Source organism: Podarcis filfolensis (genome assembly GCF_964270895.1).
Source record: "Podarcis filfolensis genome assembly, chromosome: 3".
NCBI classification, from domain to species: Eukaryota; Metazoa; Chordata; class Lepidosauria; order Squamata; family Lacertidae; genus Podarcis; species Podarcis filfolensis.
In genome coordinates, this window is record NC_139606.1 from 75545269 (window position 1) to 75562641 (window position 17373).

General features: G+C 38.3%; 1 protein-coding gene across 1 annotated transcript in view; it reads left to right on the forward strand.

The window, feature by feature from the left end:
• The window catches only part of DISC1 (DISC1 scaffold protein), a 170526-nt gene that overhangs the window by 102111 nt on the left and 51042 nt on the right, over window positions 1-17373 (forward strand). Inside the window, 1 exon segment of the mRNA XM_083606010.1 lies at window positions 16387-16447. Coding sequence (XP_083462136.1) covers window positions 16387-16447 — 61 coding nt within the window.

Genomic DNA, 17373 nt, shown 5'->3' on the forward strand with positions numbered 1-17373 from the left:
AGCATGATTAGTAGAGCCACAAAAAGAATGAAGAGAATTTCTGTGTTACTTTTCCCAGCCTGACTGGAAGTGAGAAACATGGAGACCTGAAGACGAAAGGGCATGACTCCCAGTGCCTTTAATTGGGGATTATACATCCCGTCTATTATGTGTTCAATAGGACCAGCTATCTGTCCATTTACACTAATTGAAGCCTCCCCTTGGAAAGCATAAAGGGAAGGTCCTAAATGTTCCTTTTGCACATCTTTCCCGAAAAGCTGGAAGAACTGAGAGAACTGCAATGTCCTCTTGATCTGAGGTGATCATTTAACACCTCTGTTTCCTTTGTAGTTGTCTGCACTGCGGTTTTTCTTGAGCTGCTTTTTGTATAAATTATTTGAAATGTTTGAAGTGTGGGTGCATTAATGCATATGTTTGATTCAAACTGTTTTAAAAACAGCAGCAGCAAATTATTCCGATTTAATTTTCAAATTACAGTACAGGAAAGTATGTTTAATAACAATTTGTAGATTTTTGTTCTTTCGGTGTTCCTGTTAGAACAATCACAGCTGATTTAGAAAAGTCATCAAGACATTAGCCAAGGCTGATTTTGCTCCTGACTCATGTGTAAAAGCTATCAATGTAAGCTACATAAAACACATTTATGCTATTAGTTCACAGTGAAACACTGTTAGGTCTTTATTCATTAACTTGAAAGGTACAACAGAGCTTTCCTCAATTCAGCCAGGTTGTCTGTCTGTCTATCTGTCTGTCTTTCTCTCTCTGCCTGTCTTTGACTTAATTTTTTACTACTCAGATGCTAATGTAACTTGTACTTGAAAATAATTGTACCATTACTTTTCCTCCGTCATTAGAACAAACACAGAAAATAGCTGTATACATGAGTCAGGTTAAAACCAAAGTACGTAATATGTATTACTGTAATGCTTTTCTCTCAAGAGGATTAGTGCAATTGGTTCAACATAAAAATCAAGCAGCAGGCGAAAACCTGCTTCATAAAATTCTAATAAGGGCTAGGCTACATATTACTAGGTATGCAGAGCTGCTACTGAAAACCACCAGTGGAAGTAGCCACTGACATTTCAGGGATAGGGAAGGGCAGAGTGTAAAGACAGGATATGAAGTAAGGTGAACAACACATTATAGAGGCCCAGGGGAGTGCAACACTGTTCTCACTATCATTTTAGGACACATTGGTTGCATATAATAGTGATTTCCTTTAAAAGTAATTATTGCAGGATTTCATTTTCTATGTTCTATCCTGTATAATAAGGTATGGAGAAGACAGGAGAGAAAGGTAATAGTGGAGGTTGGGGGGAGGGGGAAAGAGGCAGGGGAGGAAAAGGAGGTATGAAAGAAAAAAGAAAATGTAATAGGTTATAGCAGTTCCTCCCTGAAGCTTTGGAATTTTCCCTAGTTCTATATAGACAGCTACACCTCTTAAATTTCTTGTTTTCTATGTCCATTGGAGCTTAACAATGGCTTCGTACTGAAACTTATCCTTTGCTAGAATAGAAAGGAGGGGTCTCACCTTGTTGATTCTCCTGGGTCACTCAATGGTTTTCAGTGTCATTGACCATAATATGCACCTAGAGAGGCTGAGGTGGACAGCAGTGGCACCACTTTTCAAGTGGTTCTGCCTGTAGCCGGACAGTCATTTCTAGAAGATGCTATTGGGGGACCTTCGCTCAACTCCTGCAGGATTCTGTGTTATCCCTCATGCTGTTTAACATCTAGATAAAACCACCGAGGGAAGTAACCTGGAAATTTAGATCATGGTGTCTTCAGCGTGTCAATGATACCCAGCCCTATTTTTCTTTCCCTCAAACCAAGGGAAGGCAATTGAAGTGCAAAATTATTGCCTTGTTTTGGTATTCCAGCACTCTAACCAAGACATCAACTGGCACACAGCTAAGCTGTTGATTGAGGGAAGAGTTCTGTACTCCTAACTTACAAACCCAGCTATTAAAATATATATCTCTACCTGCCCTCTTTCTATGAGACTGTGGCAGATCCATGTTTTAACATACACATCTATTGCCTGTAAGTCTAGTTTGGCTCTGAGAACACTCCATTTGAATTTTAATCACTATACAGTCTCTTCTTTTCAACTCTTTTGGCTTAGCTGCTAATTGACCTGATGTTCTAGTTTCAGATTTGTGGCTGTAACCCTTTGAACTAATTTACACACTGTGCTTTGAACAGAACATTCTAATGCAAATATAATGTCCTATTAGCAAACAATGAATGGTTACTATTGGGGTTTGTACAATGATTTGAGTTCATTATTACTGCCATTCAATATTGCAGATGAGCAGAGGAGAAAAATAATTAAGCAAAATAGCAGAGTAAGCCCCATAAGGAGCATCAAATCAACACAGATTAAATCCTAGCAGGCTTAACTTGTGTTTAATATATATGATCCTTTGGGACAGAGTGTGTGTAGATATATGTACAGACAAGTTATAGCTGCCAATTTAATTGGGTACAAATTGCTACCAAGCAAGTAATTTTTGCATAACTATTCTTCTGTAATGTTAGAAGAAAATGGTTAAAAAATGTTCCTGTATTAAAGCTGTATGAAGTGCTTTGCAATTCTTTCTTAAATATAAGTTACATTTCTGAATGGCTTCTTGGAGATTTAGCCATATTAACCACTGAATTAAAGCTTGTTCTGAGAACTGGATGCAGATTTTATTTTCCAGAAACGGAAGGGCACCTTCCATTTGTGGAAGGGACTCCAGTCCAGTAGAAGCTCCTGTTGAAGGGGGCAGTTTATTTCTTTTAATTACCCCTTTCCTCTGCAGCCACCCTTGATCTCTCTCTGTTCTGGAGGGTCATGTAACCCCCTGCAGCAGCTTTTCATCAGAACGGTATGGGTATGTTTTTTCCATTTAATCATGAAGTAATGTTCTGCCAGCAATAATCAGGTCTTGCTTTTTGGAAAGTTATCAGCATTTAAACTGCTACGCTCATGCCAAGGGGTTTGTGCCAATATAGTGGAAGTTTTGGGTTTTCACCCCTTTGAACAGTGGACCTTCATGACATATATAGCAACGTATTTTTTAAATTGCTCCAGAATTTCAAAAGCAATTCACTATTAAGCAGGTGAGAGCTGCCATTTCAGATAGCTAATTAAATGATTCTTTGGAGCTTGGCCTTGGTCTTCAAGTAAACATCTTTCATCTGTAAGCATTTCCTAATTGTGATTGGAAAATGTGTGGGAAGATAACAGCAGAATTGAAAGTCTGACTACAGTTTCCCATCAGAGTTTTGTGACTGGCTTTCATATTTCACTCACTTTACAAAGGCTAACTGGAACAAACCCAGATGGCCATCAGCAATTTTAACTAACTTCATTAAAGCAGTTACAGATAGGTAGCCGTGTTGGTCTGCCATAGTCAAAACAAAAATTTTTTTTTCCTTCCAGTAGCACCTTAAAGACCAACTAAGTTAGTTCTTGGTATGAGCTTTCGTGTGCATGCACACTTCTTCAGATACGAGTTGATGGACTTCCATTTCATGCGGCTCAATGTGGTGCCTTCCATAGTTCCAGTTACAGATAGGTAGCCGTGTTGGTCTGCCATAGTCAAAACAAAAAAATTTTTTTCCTTCCAGTAGCACCTTAAAGACCAACTAAGTTAGTTCTTGGTATGAGCTTTCGTGTGCATGTACACTTCTTTTTTCATTAAAGCAGCCAGTCAGTTGTTGGAAATGTTTATAACTCTCAATTCTTTACAAAAGTTCAAGGTACACATCTATAGTCTAAACAGACTGATTTAAAAGAAAGTCCCGTTGAAAGCAATGGAACTTTATTCTAGAGAAATTTATTCAGGGAATCTCAAGGATGCAATCCTGTGCACACATACTTGGGAGTAAGCTCCTTTGAACACCTTGGGCCTTGCTTAATAAGGATAATTTTTCATGGTGAATCGTTTGGTTCATGAGGACTTTGTGAAGATCACAGTACTTCTGTGAAACAGTTTTTTAAAGCCAATTTTCACTTGCACAGATTATTGTTCTTTAACAAAATGTGTATATTGGTTGATAGTAATAAAACCTTACAAGAAATATTAAAATTACCAGTGAAAACAATTAAAAACATTTAAAGATAATCAAAACAGTACAAGAGGTTAAAACACATTAACATCTACGTGTCTAGGAGTAAATGTCAAATATTTACACACACACACACATTTTCACTGTATGAAGTGCTTTGCAATTCCTCTCTCATCCTCCTTTATACCTACAAGGACATCAAAATATATTGCAATTTCATTCAGATCTGTCCAATGGTGCCTTGCTCTTGGGATGGATGTGGATTCCTTAATATTTCTAAGCATTCAATTCAGTGAAGAATACAATATTCAGCACACAATTAAATGATATATCTTGGGAAAATACAGTATTTTCATTCTACTAAAATAGGAAAAGGGAAAAATGGAACTGTTCAGGGATCAAAGTAACCCTCAAATCTTCTGTAGCATATTCTGAGCAAATTAAGGGGTTAATTTGTAATTAACATATGATGTATATAAATGATTTTTTTCAGACTAAATTTGTGATTCTTCAGAAGTTATTGGTGAAGGATCGGTAATTGAATGAATGAATGCCTTGTGATGTATGCTAGGCTAAATTAATATATGAACATAAGCAGCAGATCTTGCCAATAGTTTGTGGGGAGGGGGGTGCTGCAGGTGTGTATCTGTTGTGCAAAAGAAGCAGAAGAGTATTACTAATGTGTGTAGAAGCTTCCTATAACAAGTGGCTTTTATCTCCTGCATTCATGGGCTGTCCTTGACAAAATGTTGAGGGCAGGGTTTCATTTTCCATTCTCAATTTCTTTTCTTTCCTAGGTTTGTTCAGCTCCTGGAATATACTGTAAGAGTGCTTCTGTTGAATATACCATAATTCAAATAAATGATTTTCTGCTGGCCCTAAAACTGTCCATTACAATCTTGAGGGAGATTTTCCTTTTTTAAAAACATGTAATAGGATTGCTTCTTTCATTATCTCTTTAAACCAAAATACTATTAACTTCCTCTTTCTGTCAGAAAGGTTACCTAGCAGCTCAAGCATTTTATCCCTCATGATAAGGGGAAACTGTAAACCTATCTCTGGCAGTGGTGACAGAGAAGTGTGTCAAGAAGCAATGACACACATTCACTCATGGAACAATCTAGGTTGAATTTGTATACAATCAGAAGTGTAACCAGTTCTGTCTTCCATATTAATTAATTTGCTTTGTTGTACAGATAGATTGTGGTATCTGGGTCTCCTTTGTGTACACTTCACAATCTTATTTAAAAAATTCCTTATACTATAAATTGGGTCCACTTTCAACTTTTCATATTTAAGCAACTTCAGTCTATAGGGACTACCACGTTATTTGGATAATAGGGCACCTGTTAAAGCTGTATTCAGAATTCTTATGCTTAGAATATTGTATTAAAAAAAATCAGCTGCTTATTGTATGTTTGTGGACGAGTTTGAAAAGCAGCTTTTGCTTGACTACATTTGTGAACCCTGGTCCTATAAAAACTCGTTACATATGTGTTTGGGAAGTATGCATATAATTAGCAGGTTTTAACTCTCATTATCACTTCTTTCAGAAGTGTAGCTGCATTAGAATCCTAGAAAAAACAAGGAGTTTGGGGTCATGTTGAAGAGAGTAACCCATTTATTGTGGTTTATGTTTGAACTAGATCCTGCTTCAGATGCATAAAGGGTTGTCCCCAGTTGGCAGGAAATGCTATATTTAAGAAAACAAATTTGTTTAGTGGGGCTGAAAGGCCATGAAATGCAAGGCATGCAAGTCAGTCTGTCACATTTTGAGTCAGCACCATATGAGGAAATAAGAGAGTGAGCCATCAACAGCCACAGTCACACCATCGGGAGCAGAGAAAACAGCGGAGGCTGTTTTTATATTTTTGTCAACATTTCTTACTTAACCCTGAGCAACAGATCATTTGCTGCCATAAGTGCTGATTTACACAACCATGTTTCTTTGCCTTGGGCGGGTTTTTCATTTAAACAACCACATGGCAAAATGTCAAAAGTATATGATTGTGAGAGCCCCCAACCACACAATTAGTAAAAATTAGAATTTACCACGTCTAGGAAAAACCCCCGTGAGACAAGGGTTGTCTAGGACATGAAAAATATCAGCATTTCAGTGTTGCAACATTAGCCATCTTATCTCAGGTAATGTTACAGCATAGAAGTCAGCGTAGATATCTTCTGACTTCTATCAAGCCACTCTCTCAATCTTTAGGCTAAACTGATTATGTATATACATTAGTGCTGTGCTGCAATGTCATGCTGTTTGTTATTTATGTGAAAACTGCCATTTTGAAGGTCCCTTTTAAAAACAAACTTTTTTCATGTTTCTTAGCAGTCATTATTTCTTCAGCTGCTGCCATTTTGTTTTCATGTGAAAGGACACTGACTGCACTGTTCCGTTGTAGGCTCCTTTTAAACCACCTTGTTGTTGTGCTGGTGCTAAAAAACCCCCTTAACTTTAAAAACAACGCTTGGAAAATTGAATTTTCCTGTTAATGTGCACTACTACCTGCCATTTTAAAAAGCCTTTGTCTGGATTTAAAACAAAAATATTACCTGCATTTTTTAAGCATACTTTTCAAGTGCTTTCCAAGAATTGCATTTTGAAGAGCACAAAACTGTTTGCATAACTTGCCCCCTGGTTCATTTCAGGGCTAACATACATGTGGCATGGAAAGCTCTGCACTTGCATTTCCAAACTTCCAAAGATGGGATCATTACTACTGCATTTCACATATTGCTATGTAGCCAATTATTTCTATATTCAGATGTGGTTTAAGAAATACAAGGCAATTCATGTTCATTTAAATCTCACCCAGCAGAAGTCGTTGCTTGTATAGGAAATAAAACTGGTGACGTTAATAGCACAAAGTGGCCAGTGACACACTCTTTGTGTGCTTATACAGAGGTAGCAACTTTGCAAAAGCTCTTTTGCAAAATGCCACTTGAAAATTAGTAGTTTGCATTTTAAATCACCCACAATACTGGTTGGTGGGTAGATGCTGATTGCACTGCAGATTTATTTTACTGTGAGTTAAAAAAAACAGCTGGAGGAAGAGGAGGGTGAAAAAACAGCTGTGAGTGGAGGGGAGGGCCTTCTCCATCCTTTGAACCCATTGGGAAATTCAACACACCTGCTGTATCTGGAACTGAGTGTGGAAAGTGCAGCTGAATGGGACACAGCTGTGGGCCTCCCCTTTGGGCCTGTAAAAAGCAAGTCTTGAGTGAGAGACTAGGGTAATGTCCACCGCTTCCAGGAACTCTTCTTGTTGTGAAGCTTTTGCAGGTGAGCTGACAGTTTGCATAGACCCTGGGTGAGAACCTGCAGACTGAGAGGGAGGGTGTGTCAGAAGGAAAAATGCATTTATATTGATTTATATTTATACTGATTTATATTTTTGTAATATTAAGTTGTCTGTTGTTGCTTCAGTTTTCTGTACACCACTTAGATGTATTTTTAAATATGTTAAGCAGTATAAAAATGGTGTAAATAACAAGCATAAAATAATAATGCTATTTTGTTTGTTGGATCCTTTTGTAATAGCTAAATGAAGTTTTTACACGTGCTATTTTGAATGCCTTTATCCAGCTTTGGTTGGTAGTTGTTGCACCGTTTTCATAGTCCTTTTATGCTTTCATTTTGTGTTCTCAGCCGCCTTGGGGACATTTTAGGCTGGAAGCCAGGATATAAGCATTTTAAAGAATAAATAATTAAATAACTCATTATAGTTGAGGACCATGAACATCTGTGCTGTGGTAGATGAAGTACTGAGATTTCTGGGGGGAAAGTAGAGTGCTTTTAATGACACCCACAGATAGCACCTTCCCTTAACTTTGCCCAGTTTTAGCCAATTCATGGGTCCCCTGTAGCCTTCTCAAAATGGTAGCTAAGGTGGTCATCACAAAAGTTACCGGTAATTGCTCTCCTGGACTGCCCATAACTTCAGTACTTGTTTGATGTTTGATGTTACCTCAAGGATTTCCTACCCCATTCCAATAATTAGTAGTAATGGCCTTTTCTTTACTTCTTTTTAGATATGCTCTATTTTGTGATTCATGTTATTTTTAGTCTTTAGCATGCAAACCTATCTGTTTCAGAGACTTTGGCCTCGTTCCTTGTTTTAAAGAAGCCCAAGGGACAGTGTTTTTGTCACCATTTGTTGTTCTTGGGCAAGGACAAGTATGTGTCAGTTTCATCTGCCAGTTGACAGTGACGATCTTGCCATTATCAGTTTCTTGAAAGTGACAATATTACCCCTGTTCTATTTATTATTTATTTAACAGGCGTTGTATATTGCTTAATCATCAAAGCTTCTAAGATGTTTACATAAAACACACATTAAAATACTGGTAAAATCTGATGTTAAAAAACAAGCTGACCTAAACATTTCAAAATATAAATAAAACCAGATATAAATAATACAATCGCATATTAAGATACATGTCGTATTTACACAAGTCACCTTCAATATCTGCTTGAGAAGCTAGGATCTGAAAATCAGGGAGAGATTGGTTTGTTTCACAAAGCATTGGCATTCCTGACATGCCTTTGTAATGAATTAAGATCTTCTGGATGAATTGCTGCACAAAATTGCATGTTGTTTTATTGGATGAATAGACGTCTTTGGGCTCCTGGGATCTCCCCAAATGCATAAACAAGAGTAGCCAGCCCAATGAACAGTATTACAAATTTCAAGAGGGAAGAAGAATTTGGCATGGGACTCTGCCACTTGACTTTCTCATTAGAATGAATTTCTGGAGGGGATATTATACTGTGGTTTGTATTTAACAGAAAGATTGTTGTTCAGTCATTCATGTCTAATGGTATAATTCAAGATTTAAGGCAAAATGGTACTGAGGTGCCACACTTGTTCTGCAGACACAGCTGGTGCAGCAACGGGTGCCTTGAAAACACATGCAAAATAGGCTTTCAGGTATTGCATGAAAAATCTGTCATTGGTTAACTAATGAGCATTTCAAATAAATAAAAATTGTCCAGTAGCACCTTCGAGACCAACTAAGTTTGTTCTGGGTTTAAGCTTTCGTGTGCATGCACACTTCTTCAGATACCATTTCAGCTGTGGTAGCTGAAGAGGCAAATCACTCTTTAAGAAGAAAAGCAGGATGTGTCTTTGGTAGTGGCAGCAATTGCAGAAGAAACACCAAAGAACGATGTGTCTGAGCATGCACTTCTCATTCATACACCTAATTACCTTCTTTTGTTTGAATTGATGCTCTCCATGATAACCATGTTGAGTGCCAGTTGCTGGGAGACACATGTGGGAAGAGCGCTGTTGCACTCAGGTCCTGGTTTTGCACTTCCCGTAGGCATCTGATTGACCACTGTGAGAACAGGATGCTGGAGCAGATGGACCATTCACCTGATCCAAGCTACATTATGTTCTTTTTTTTTTTTATAATATTTTTATTTTTTTCCAAATAGACATAACATACATAAACATACAAAGACAAAAACAAAACAAAAAAAGAACATGTACCATTTCATATCCTAATTTCTTATACCTTTCTTCCCCGACTTCCTCATGCCTCCCATTTCTGTATTCCGATTTCTTATCAATTACTCAGCAAATCTTCCCTTATTTTAATTTAAATTTAAACTAATCTTCCTTATTCTCCTTGTCTTAACCATTGCTAATAGTAACCATTTGCTTTCCAGTCCAACATCATTCTAACTTTCATTAATTTTGTAGTATTTCTTTAAATAGTCCTTGAATTTTTTCCATTCTTCTTGCACTGCTTCTCTTCCCTGGTTTCGGATTCTGCTCGTCATTTCTGCCAAGCCCATGTAGTCTATCACCTTCATCTGCCATTCTTCCAGTGTGGGTAGCTCTTGCGTCTTCCAGTACTTCGCGATGAGTATTCTAGCTGCTGTTGTAGCATACATAAAAAAAGTTATATCCGTCTTTAACACCCCTTGGCCGACAATACCCAAGAGAAAGGCCTCTGGTTTCTTGGGGAAAGTATATTTAAATACCTTTTTAAGTTCATTATAGATCATTTCCCAGAATGCCTTAATCTTCGGGCAAGTCCACCAGAGATGAAAAAATGTACCTTCAGTTTCTTTACATTTCCAACATTTATTGTCAGGCAAATGGTAAATCTTTGCAAGCTTGACTGGGGTTATGTACCACCTATATATCATTTTCATAATATTTTCTCTTAAGGCATTACATGCCGTAAATTTCATCCCGGTGGTCCACAACTTTTCCCAATCAGCAAACAAAATATTATAACCAATGTCCTGAGCCCACTTAATCATAGCTGATTTAACCGTTTCATCTTGTGTATTCCATTTCAGCAGCAAATTGTACATTTTTGACAAATTCTTAGTACTGGGTTCTAACAGTTCTGTCTCCAATTTTGATTTTTCCACCTGGAAGCCAATTTTACTGTCCAGTTTAAACGCTTCATTTATTTGATGATAGTGCAGCCAATCTCTCACCTTCCCTTTTAATTTCTCAAAGCTCTGCAATCTCAGTTTGTCCCCTTCCTTTTCCAAAATTTCCCAGTATCTTGGCCACTTGGACTCCATATTTAACTTTTTAACTGCCTTAGCTTCCATTGGCGACAGCCACCTTGGAGTTTTATTTTCCAGCAAATCTTTATATCTAACCCAGACATTTAATAGTGCTTTTCTGACAATATGATTTTTAAAACTTTTATGTGCTTTAACCTTGTCATACCACAAATATGCATGCCACCCAAAAATATTGTTAAAACCTTCCAAATCCAAAATGTCTGTGTTTTCAAGAAGCAGCCATTCTTTCAGCCAGCAGAAAGCTGCCGCTTCATAGTACAATTTAAAGTCTGGCAGGGCAAACCCCCCTCTTTCCTTTGAATCCGTTAATATCTTAAATTTAATTCTGGGCTTTTTGCCCTGCCAGACAAATTTAGATATGTCTTTTTGCCACTTCTTGAAACAGTCCATTTTATCAATTATTTGCAATGCTTGGAACAAAAACAACATTCTTGGCAATACATTCATTTTTTATAACTGCAATACGGCCTAACAAGGAAAGCTTTAAGTTAGACCAAATCTCCAAATCTTTTTTCACTTCTCTCCAAGTTTTTTCATAATTATCTTTAAACAAATTCACATTTTTAGCTGTCATATTTATACCCAAATATTTCACTTTTTTAACCACAGTCAACCCTGTCTCGTTCTGAAACCTTTCTTTTTCTATCTGTGTCAAATTTTTCTCCAAAACCTTTGTCTTAGACTTATTCAATTTAAATCCTGCCATTTGACCAAACTCTTGAATTATTTCCAAAACTCTTTTCGTGCTAGCTTCTGGCTCTTGCAATGTAAGTACTAAATCATCTGCAAATGCTCTCAGTTTATATTGTTTAGCTCCGACCTGAATCCCTTTAACCAACTGGTCCCTCCTAATCATATTAAGCAAAACCTCCAGGACCGATATAAAAAGTAGTGGGGAGATAGGGCACCCCTGACGTGTCCCTTTTTGAATCTTGAACTCTTCTGTAACCACATTATTTACAATAAGTTTCGCTTTCTGTTCAGAGTATATTGCACCTATACCATTCTCAAACCCTTGGCCTACCCCCATAAGCTACATTATGTTCTTAATGCTATTTAATACTATTACAGAACAGTTGATTACAAAAAGAGTGTCGCTAACCTGTGGCCCTCCAAATGGGTTGCAACGCCCATCATCCCAGACTATTGACCATGCTGGATGGGACTGATGGAAACCACAGTCCAATAACACCTGAAGGGCCATAGGTTGGACATCCCTGATCAGTAACATCTGCGTTGACTTGAGCTACCTGTTTTAGGTATGCCATGGACTGAATTGCATGGAGGGAAATGTAGGGAACTTGGGAATGACTCAGGTGCTTTTTTGAACAGGAGAGCTTATCCATATCAGTTGACTCTAGAAACAAAGTACTAGCATCATCAAGACTGGGATAACCCAAGATAACATGGCAGTTATGACCGGGATATTTTTTTGACCTTTTGAGTCATTTGTCAAAGTGGCCATGGGAGTGGGGGAACTGAGGATTTGGTCAACCAAATGGAGTCTTCCCCATCCTGGTCAGAACAGACTTCTGGTTTGATCCAGCAGCTTTTGATGTTCTTCTGCTTGTGTGGGATGTCATAAGGCACATAGTGGATGCATATGAATCTGCTAATTCCATAGCATGTGGAGTAAACCACAGTGCAGATGAGTTGTATTAATCAAACTAACACTGCTTTGGTGATGACTATTCATGTGGATTCAGTACAGCTCTGATACTTACCTTGTTTGTTTTTGCTAGTATACAGGCTACCTGCATTTTGTGGTCTTTTGACATCAGACTGGGGAAAAAATAATTCTTGAAGCTTAATCAAGAATTTTTTCCACAGATGATATTGAGATTTTTGGCTAGCGTGTTTTAAAGTGCATGACAGGACTTCAGTGCACAACTGAATGGGGCTGAAATCCAGCCTGGACCATTACAGCTGTGCCACACCTTTAAAGATCTGGGGGTGGGGAGTTTGATCATCCCAGCTAGTTCAGATTGTAAACATGAACTCGATAGATAAATAAGTTTGGCCAGCCCTATTTGTGGCTTCTTCCAGATCAAGCTAGTAGTACTTATCCATCTCATTTAAAGGATAATTTCCCTAGTGGACAAGACGATCAAGTGCCACCACCTGAATACTGTTTGCACCCAGCAGGCTGTCTTTCTTTCCACACATCTGAAGCTGCTCTCAATATTGCAGAGTTGCTTCCAGAAAAATGAATACTATAAAAGTCACTGCTAAAGGCACATCATGCATACATTTATATTTATGCACAATGAAAGTATGCAAATTATCCGTGACCTTTTGTCTTGCAATATTCTTCCATGGTATCCCTGGATGCTAAGGACTTTCCCTATTATGGCAACACAAATAAATGTGATGGAAGAAATAACAAAAGCAAATGTACATATTCTTCACTACCCCTGCCCCAATTTATGATTCCATGGGAAAACCCTACTTTTTATTTCATCAAATGCTTTTGTTTTCCTCTTCCATCAATATTTATAGTATTTATATGGGCTACTCCCTTCAGTAACAATAAGAGCTGAACACACAAACCCACAGAGAGAGAGAGAGAGAGAGAGAGAGAGAGAGAGAGACAAAAAGAAATTGACATTGCTTGTATTTGAAAAAAACAAAAAACCTTTGACATGTTTACAGAATGCAGTCACATAGTTTCCCCTAAGCTAACTCCTTCCAGCTTTATATCATTCTTTTTTTGGCTAGATTAAGGAAGTTTGCACTCTAGTACTTTCTTTTCCCTCTGCTACAGCTATTGATTTGCATTAAATTAAACCTTCAGATCAATAGCTTGACTATAGTCCAAAGGTGAGAAAAATCCAGATACTTTTCATGGCGTTTTTCTCTCCCTTCAATTTGTTGGCAGGAAAGTAGAACTATTGGGATTTTGAAGGGCCTTTAAATGAAAGTGCCCAGCTATATATACTGGAAATCAAGGGAGGAGCACATATTCCCCACAAGCAGAGAGAATTGTATGATGTTCTTAATCCTTTTAAACTAGTTAAAATGTTTGATGGAGATGTGTGTATGTCCTAACAGTGTTTCCCAGGGAGTTTATAGCTGACCTACTTTTAACTAGTGGCAGTTGCTTATCCGTTACTTTTTTTTTTGTCATTGAGCATTGCTGATTTATTAAGCTATATCTTCAAGGGCATTGTAAAATTGTATGTAGGGAATAGGACACAACTGTGAAAAGTGAGAATTACTGTATCAGATAATATCCAATTAAAATCTAGCTAGCACAGCAGGAAAAATTGGACCTAGGGTTTATCATTCATGTAACATAATACATTGCAGTATTAGTTGGAAACAAAGTAAGTGTGAAACAGATTCCCCACCTTCCCCTCCAATTATTAATCTCTATTGACGTTTTATATCAGGGGGGAAGAGAGAAAACCTGAGTCGGAATGCGTCATTTTCCAAGGCCATGTAAAGATGGGAACAGGTTGAAGAGCACTAAAAGTGGGAGCATCAAAGCTTTCTATTAGGAAGAACTTATCACATGTTTAAGTGAAAGTGTTTGCAACTGACACATCACTAGAGATTGGCAAATTGGTTTTTACTTTTGTTCTAGAATGCGCTGTGATTCAAGGATGTGATTATATTCTTGCCATCTCTCTGTAGATTCATAGCCCGGTGCTGAGCTGTAGAGGATTAGAAGAATTAAGGGAAATGCCTGCCTCAGGTGTAAAGGCAGTACACAAGTTGGCTGTGGGACCAAGTCTTGGGGTTATGCCCCTTCCACACCTTGTAGAGAATCTTGAATGTTAACTAGGGTCGGTTGTGTAAATGCCATGAAAAGTGGGTGGAGGTACATCATAAGGGAAGTCCAACTTCCTTAGGCAGAGAGAGCAAGCAGAAGTGGCCTGCTTCTGTAGGAATGTCTGTGTGTAAACGCCAGCTCATATTAATGTGTGAATGAGAAGGGTGTGTACATGCCCCACTCTTGGCCTGTGTGTGAATCGGTCTACAGTCCTGTTTCAGAAATTCTAATACCAGGAGGTATTTGAGGTCTAGTGGAGGGAATGTGAGAATTGTAACTTGGACAGCTAGGGTGAAATTTTGGCTCTCTCTCTTCACATGAGGAGGTGGTACCGTATGCATTGTAGAACTGGTTTATTTCCTCTGCGTATTACTTTTTAATTAAAATTGACTTTAAAAAGCACACTGATCTTCAGAGCAAGAGAGATGGAGACCAATTTTTAAATGTGAACAAATACAACTCTTCTGCCAATGTATTTTTAGTTCTTCTATCTCATAGGGGTAGTTGAATTTCTTCTTTTACTGCTAAATTTGAACTTGAGATGCAGAAGAGACTTACCTAGTAGGATGGGGCCATAACACCAGCCTCCCAGTGGGTGGGTTACTGGGTGTGAGACGGGAAGGGTTGAGTGGATGAGGAGGTCAGCATGGTTCACTCTTTCTGGAGCACCAGCCTCCCCTTTTGCTACTGTGTAATTATCACAATCTTTACTTTTCATCTCCCTCCCACTTCCTTCTATAACAATTCCCCCCACAGCCACGTGTATGCATACCTGCAACTAAGGTAACAAGCATCTGATGAAGTGGGCTGTAGCCCCATAATAATGTTACAACAGCCGGGTGACTGTCCCCCTCTCTGCTGAGCAGTGGCAAGAGCCCGTGGGGTCCCAGGCACACACACACACACACACACACACACACACACACACACACACACGGTCTGTGTCCCTTTGGAGAATGGAAGACCTAGTGGAGACTGTCGTGTTTTAAGAAATAGGGTTTATTCACCTGTTTACACCTTTGGTCTGTAGGGAGTCCAGATCTTATTACATAGGCATTCCAAGAGGCAGCACTGTAAGCTACCTGCAGCCAGCCTCTTGCAAGATGGATCTCTCCCCTTCTTCTAACTTATTCTTCCCAGAAACCCCTTTTCCTGTCCCCTCAAACATACACCCCATCACATTGGTAACATCTCACTTCCCAATGGCCCATCAATACCTTTTGTCATGTGAACTGGTTTGCTGGTCACCCAGCCAGGGTGGTTTGCATAAGCCAGTCCAGGAATTCCCTGTCTGGCACAGTTCTGCAGTTTGTGTTTTAATCCATATCCTGATTAATAAAAATCCGTGTATTTATTCATTCCTAGGGTTTAGGGGACCCCCCCCCAATCTATAACAATAAATTTCTTCATCTTTAAAGTGCCACAATACTTGTGTTATTTTTGCTGCAAAAGATGAACATGGCTACTTCTCTAGTTTATATAACAAGTTCTCAGATGCTAAGGGATGTTATACAGATAAATAAAATCTCTGGAGTGTTTTAGTTCTAATAAAGATTGTGATAGCCTGGGCTACTGAAGTGGGTTTCATCCCATTTGAAAGATAATACTCAGTAGATGGGCCATCCTAGTAGATAAGCCAAGATGTTTCTTCACTTTAAAAATGCTTGAGTACTTCTCTCTGTGAACAGTACCTTTCCCTTTCGCTTCTGTTTCACCCATAGTGTTCAGCAGCTGGCTATTTTTATATATATATATATATATATATATATATATATATATATATATATGTGTGTGTGTGTGTGTGTGTGTGTGTGTGTGTGTGTATATGAGCTTTATTAAGTAAAATAGATTGTTTAATTTTAGATTCATGGAGTCTGAAAAACGAAAGGAAGAAACCCCAATGCAAAAATAAGCAAAATTCTCTCTTCAAAATAATTGCTATAAGATACTGCCCCCCCCCAATGACACAAACTTTGATTTTGTCTTATAGAGAAGAAGTTGAAGGAAGATATTCTCAGGTACATGGAAGTGCTGGAGGAAAAACTGCAAAGGTAAAGGAAGGATGGGATCTTTAAAATATGTAGAAAATATATCATTTTTAATTTGTTACTTTATGCTGTACAATATCTCTGATGACTATTCTGTCTACTCCCCTAGCCCCACCACTATAATTCAAAGGACTGGTTTGGACTTTAGAAGGCTTTTTGGGATAACATGTCTAATTATTGTAACTTTGTTTAGTTAATGGTCTCTTTTTAAAATATGAGAAATATGAAACTTTGTTTTCAAAAAACGGGTTGAAAGGTCAAAAGTTTCAAGATATTTCAGTGTAGTGTTCTAAAAAATGTGAGGCCAGTCTCAGTGAGAGCCAGTGTGGTGTAGTGGTTAAGAGCAGTGGACTCGTAATCTGGGGAACCGGGTTCACGTCTCCGCTCCTCCACATGCAACTGCTGGGTGACCTTGGGCCAGTCACACTTCTTTGAAGTCTCTCAGCCTCACTCACCTCACAGAGTGTTTGTTGTCTGGCAGGAAGGAGATTGTTAGCCGCTTTGAGACTCCTTAAAGGGAGTAAAAGGCGGGATATCAAATCCAAACTCCTCCTCCTCCTCTTCTTCTTCTTCTTCTTCAGTGGAGGGATTTATTTATATATTTCTAAAAATATTTTTATACTGCTGTTCATTAAAAAAAAATCAGAGAGGTTTACGACAGTATTGCAGATATAATGAATTAAAATCATATATTTTGGCTGGCTTATATGGAAACAACAAACCCTTTCTCTGTGAAGTAAAGATTGTGTACTATGCACCTAAAATGGTAGCCTTGTGAAATGAGTCTGGACTTGTGAGCTTGCCCTTCCTATCAGAAGCTTAGAGTACTGCAAGCCAACCAGCTGGTCTTGCTCTCTACTCTTCTACTTTTCCCTTTTGTCTGCTTTTCTTCAGTTTTCACTGTACATTAATTTACATCAGGGAGGCTT